Source organism: Physcomitrium patens, chromosome 17 (assembly GCF_059467195.1).
Source record: "Physcomitrium patens ecotype Gransden chromosome 17, ASM5946719v1, whole genome shotgun sequence".
Taxonomy (NCBI): Eukaryota; Viridiplantae; Streptophyta; class Bryopsida; order Funariales; family Funariaceae; genus Physcomitrium; species Physcomitrium patens.
In genome coordinates, this window is record NC_143426.1 from 8,615,748 (window position 1) to 8,621,283 (window position 5,536).

At 44.5% G+C, this 5,536-nt stretch overlaps 1 protein-coding gene across 2 annotated transcripts; it reads right to left on the reverse strand.

The window, feature by feature from the left end:
• Positions 1 to 392: 392 nt before the first annotated feature.
• LOC112294378 (GDP-mannose 4,6 dehydratase 2) lies at positions 393 to 4,984 on the reverse strand. 2 transcript variants are annotated; one of them, XM_073540036.2, is made up of 5 exons: positions 4,583 to 4,984; positions 4,352 to 4,406; positions 3,737 to 4,145; positions 3,014 to 3,483; positions 393 to 2,768 (listed from the first exon to the last, which is right to left on the reverse strand). In XM_073540036.2, exons 3-5 carry the CDS (start codon positions 4,133 to 4,135, stop codon positions 2,579 to 2,581), a joined length of 1,059 nt encoding a protein of 352 aa, XP_073396137.1. In that variant the 5' UTR covers positions 4,136 to 4,145; positions 4,352 to 4,406; positions 4,583 to 4,984; the 3' UTR covers positions 393 to 2,578. The 2 variants fall into 2 exon arrangements, with proteins under 2 accessions (XP_073396137.1, XP_024400477.1); XM_024544709.3 differs by lacking the exon at positions 4,352 to 4,406 and having other exon boundaries at positions 4,583 to 4,979.
• Between the last annotated feature and the right edge of the window lie 552 nt (positions 4,985 to 5,536).

Sequence of the window (5,536 nt, forward strand, 5' to 3'; positions counted from 1 at the left end):
GGCATTGACAAGAGTAAAGAAGGCTTTATTCTTACCTCCATATATACTATCTAACTAGAAGCTATATAGCAATATTCTATAGATCCTGTAACACATGTTGATTTTGCAAGATATATGTTTTAATTTGCAAAACAAGTTTTTAATATGTGCACTATATAGTTAACTTATTCCACAAGCTACCAACACATGTGACACTTAGCAAACTTATTGATAAAGTTTCTAACTTATTAATCAACTATAAAAATATTCAAAGTCAAAGCTACATTTATGACGTTTCTTTAAAAGATATCATGAAATTAATCTATTTTTAATCTAATCACATAGTTAATTATTAAAATAAATATATACATTTGTAATAGGATGTTGTCTTCTTTATAATTTAAAGTCACAACATATTTGATTTGTGAATCTTTCCAATTTTAGAAAAAAGACTTCATGCCTATACAATCAAATTTTAAGCCAATACCAAATGCTTCATGCACACTACATCACTATTTTTATAGATGGATTAACATGTGTGCCAAATTCTAAGTAGACCTCTGCTATCACCTTTACTTTCAGCTACTAAATAATTGAGTATACTAGCAATCACTTTTTATCACTTGGAAACTCTACCAAGAGGTGCCCCTAAACTACTCTATGCTCTCTAAACTATATTCTCCTGGATGCAGTCTAATACTATGGATTTTCTAGAAGCAACAATAGTCGATGAAGATTCAATGATGTCCTCTTGGAAGAGCCTTCAAAGCTTACACTAGTATCAACAGGTTAATCCGTGACCAGGATGATGTATTTGTTTTTGATGGTACTTCATACCTCCCTCCTTGGAAGTGGTGATTTTAACTTGATCCAACATGTACGCGCCTTCTGAATACTGTCTTCCAGCTGCCTTGCTTGATTCGTGCTGACTACTGAAATGGGATTCACATTAACAATTAAGGTTCCTGAATACCTCTATGCTACTTACGGCAAGACTACAAGGACATTGATGATGATTAGATATCAAGAAAAAAAATAAGGGAAGTAGCGACTGCTCTCAGAAAAAATCCACGAGTTCTTTAACCTTCGCCGCCTTGTGCAACTAGCAACCGCGACGGACACGCTAGTTCGCCATTTATTGCTTGTTATCTCCACATTTTACTAAGTGCGGCGTCCAAGAATTACAGCCGCCTAGTGATGTAAGGAGTCAGTGCCTGAGCGGTCTCAGCAACTCTAATCGTGGGACAGTAAGGAACTGGACCCTTTGTCACAATCACCCCAACCGCCGTTGTTGATACCACAAGCACCAAGATCTCAAATTCAACACCCTCGCTGAATCATCGGAAGACGAGAACCACGTACTTAACAACAAAACAATACCAGAATGTCGCTCAAGGAACAAGGAAGGCCGCGACTATTGACGATAGAACTCCACAGCAATGCCCAACGCCCCTTGCTAATATCCCATATTGAAACTTCCCACTTCAACACAGAACAACACAACAACTTCGATTCCAACCTACAACAACGTACAGCGACCCACACCCTAATTCCATCGTAACAGGGATGCTCAATACAGAACCAAGGAAGAAGTTTCAAACCACGTCAACCAAAGACGTCCTTTGCTGCTGCTATCCACAACCACGTCCACCGAGACAGCCGCACGTAGCCACCAATGCTCAATGCCATCGCGTTCTATGACACACTAACTTGAAAGGAAATGCTGTACCCAGCACTTCAACGAAACGGAACAAAATAAGGACAATAACAAGTAGAACGGCCAGCACCACTAGGCCGCACGTTGAACTCTCCAACAACCAACTGCACACATAAACGATGATGTGCATTTGATACGGTGCTGATATGATTGGAATACTATCTAGATACAATCTAGTACGGAGTAGGCAAGCATGTAGGTATGTATGTGATACACATGCGGTATGATCAGTCGGATGTCGCCAGACGAGTATCATCAGCCGCGTATTGCCTATCGGATATGGCTGACCTCCGCCTTGAGGGCGGAGCTCCTGCCGATTTGGGTCCGCGTCTGGACCCCTTAGGGCTCTCTGGTTTCTTTTTTCTTTTTTCTTTCTGTATGCTTAAGTGGAGCTCCGGATCTGATGGAGGCGGTGCAGCTGTTCTTGCTCTGGTTTATTTTCACCTAGAACCCTCTACACTACTCTTCACCTAACAATTGCAATTTTGACACTTTAATTGCATTCTTTTGTTCTAAAACAACTAGTGAATTGATTTGATGACTCACAAGTTTTTGGTAGAAAATAAATGTTGTAACATCAAAAAATATTGTTTCAAAGTTTTGTTATATTCAAAATGTTATATTACTAGAAAGTTGAGTAACTAATGACAAGTCATTTTGTAGTTTGTATTTTGTGCTATTGTAAAGATGATAAAGAGCATAATACACATTACACATTTTAATTATAATATTCATTTTATAAAAAATAATCAATCAAATTTATACACAATTCTTACTTTTTATTTTTTTTTGTATCAAAAATCTTCATAAAAGAATAAAATAAAAATTATAAAAACTACTCGCAGTACCCCACAAGCTCCACCACAATGCCTGCGGGAGCTTTCAAGGCTGCTGGTGTGAGTCCATGAAGCCGGCGTCCACCAGCACCTTCTCGCGCTTCGCCTTCTCCAAATCGCTGTCCATCATCATTGCCACAAGCTTCTTAAACTGCACCTTCGGCTCCCACCCCAACACCTCCTTCGCCTTCTTCGCACTGCCTCGTAGATTGTCCACCTCCGAAGGCCGGAAGTACCTACAAAGCCGACACGAGGCGCACACACATCCCTCATCAATCGCACATCGCGAAACTTATTCCACACAATCGACGAATGCAAATATCACCACCCACGACCCACTACATTCCCGAACAACCAACCACGCTTCTCTGCCTCCACGTCCAGCACCACATTTCCAGGCTAATTGTCCACACCAAATCCTACTTTTCCACCACAACAACGTTCGAACGCTCATCCCGAGTGTCATGAGAGTGTCTCTTACCTGGGGTCGATCTCAACATAGTCCTTCCAGTTCAGCCCAACGCAGCCGAACGCCTCCTCCAGAAACTCCTCCACAGTGTGCGAGTCTTCTGTGGCCAGCACGTAGTCGTCGGGCTTGTCTTGCTGCAGCATCAGCCACATTCCCTCAACGTAGTCCCCTGCGAACCCCCAGTCGCGCGACGCCTTCAGGTTGCCCAGATACAGTTTCTTCTGTAGCCCCACCTTGATGCGCCCGATAGCTCTCGTAATCTTCCTGGTTACGAAGTTCTCGCCTCTGCGGGGCGACTCGTGGTTGAACAGAATGCCATTGCACGCAAACATGCCATACGCCTCGCGGTAGTTCACGGTGTAGAAATGCCCTGCAACCTTCGCGACGGCGTAAGGGCTGCGTGGGTGGAACACCGTGGTCTCGTCTTGGGGCGGAGGAGTGGCACCGTACATCTCGGAAGATCCGGCCTGGTAGTACTTCACCTGCACAATGTCCAGCCACCTCACCATTATCAATAATCCAAACCACCCGAAGCCTCTCATCACGGGCTAGCAAGAAAATGATCCGAAACCTGTGGCATAAACCGGGGTATCTCTGTGCTATGCCCTTAAGCACTGGCAGAGTCAGAAGTGTTGTTGGCGTTTAGAGCGTCATGACAACCGCGTCCCCAGACTATGGTGCATCTGTAAAGGGGATGGTACTGCGTAATATGTTCACCGCAGTTCCGAAGCTCACCAGTCTGCCAGTGGCCTGAATGTGGATTCGAATGGCTTCCAGCAGCCTCAGAGTGCCCGTGCCCACCACATCTGCGGTGTAGTCCGGATTCTCGAACGACACGCCTACGTGGGACTGAGCTCCGAGGTTGTAAACCTCGTCCGGGCAGATGGAGTCCACCCACTTGCGCAATGCGGACGCATCTGATAGATCCCCATAGTGCAGTTTCATTCGGGAGCTGGATTGATGGGGGTCAATGTAGATGTGCTCCAGTCGCTGCGTGTTGAAGTTGGAGGACCTTCTGATGATGCCATGCACCTCGTAGCCTTTGTTCAGCAAGAACTCGGTCAGGTAAGAGCCATCCTGGCCAGTGATTCCGGTGATGAGCGCCTTCTTGGTTGGTGCGGTCTGTGGTGCCATTGCGAGCAACCTGCACACAATGCCGTGATGTGGTGCGTCATGAAACGTGCTGAATTGGTCACAACTATCAAACCGCTGAGAGTTCGCATATCGTCCTAAAAAAACAGTTGGATGCGGTAGTGTAAGAAGTCGCCGTGTCTAGAGCAAAATTATTTGCGATTCTACCATTTCACAAACCCATTCTGACAAGACGGGTACAGAATGTGTGCTGAGGACCTGCGAGTGCTCCAAGCTGGATTGGCTACCGTTGAAATGTCGGGATTGCTCAAGCCTGACAATGTTCAATACCAACGATCCATCCAGAAACTTGCATAAATCAAATCGTTCCAAAATCTCACATGATCCTGCCCTGGTTGATAAGCAATTGGAGAATCGCAAGCTTCTGAGGGTGGAAGACGTTTAGAACCATAATCTAAGCATTCAGACCTTCGCTTCTGCAGCGCTTACCTTAATCTAAACAGCACAACCGCAATCGATCACGTCGCGGACGAACTCCAAAAGCCGAGGACTCTGGAGATAGACAACCGTCCTGCGATCCCTTGAATGAATCCCGACTTAAAGCTCACAGCGTGCGTTCTGCGCTCCGTGAGTGGCGTGACAAATTGCAGTCACTACACTAACTTTGTGACTGTGAACCCGTCTCTTTAAGCACAAAACACATCTACCATAATTCCGTAACCGAATGGATCCACACGTTGCGCCAGAATCATGTCCTCAAACGTCCGGTAAATCACTACTGTGCTCAAACGGTCCACAAATGGCACATTCTTGGCCTCGTTGCTCGTCATGGCGCACGACCCAGTCATGTAGTGCAAGGCCACCACAACCAGCATGCTCAGCTCTACAGCGACCCCTCCCATCGCTTCGGTGTGCATTGCCGATTAAAAACAGAAATCGGTGAAACCTCATCGCCCGTTGATCACTTCCCGCGTTGGAGCTCGCGTGCAGGAGTCCCCGATGACTCAGAGGAGTGGGTTCTAAAAAGCACCCTTCCCTCACCGAGAATATTAAGTAACCGTGAGCTTGTTTCCACTTGTGAATCAGCAATCGCGGGGGAAAAAGCTTCACTAGAAGCAAGAGCCTACCGCTAATGGAACAAGCGAGAAGAGATTCTGCAACATGGAGACAAATATTGATTAAAAGTAAGTAAATTACAATGTTTCTAGTGAAAAAGATGATAATGAGGGCAAGTTTGAGGATTAAGGAGTAGGAAACATTTGTAGAACTAGGTCCTTTGGTGGTGCTTTGATACCATAAATTTTTTAAATGTAAATCTATAGCATAGATATTCTGAACTTCCATATTCAATAAAAAAATTTAAATATAAGAATGTTTTTGTGCACATATGTGTGGATTTGTGTAAAGTAAATTTATATATTTATTATAAATTGCATATAAGTA

Excerpts from the sequence above, each read along its gene's own strand:
- LOC112294378 (XM_073540036.2), bottom strand. The coding sequence starts at position 4,135 with ATGGCACCACAGACCGCACCAACCAAGAAGGCGCTCATCACCGGAATC. Across the intron at positions 3,484-3,736 it reads TTCAGGCCACTGGCAGACTG|GTGAAGTACTACCAGGCCGG; the intron begins GTGAGCTTCGGA and ends GACATTGTGCAG. Across the intron at positions 2,769-3,013 it reads TATGTTGAGATCGACCCCAG|GTACTTCCGGCCTTCGGAGG; the intron begins GTAAGAGACACT and ends TCGGCTTTGTAG.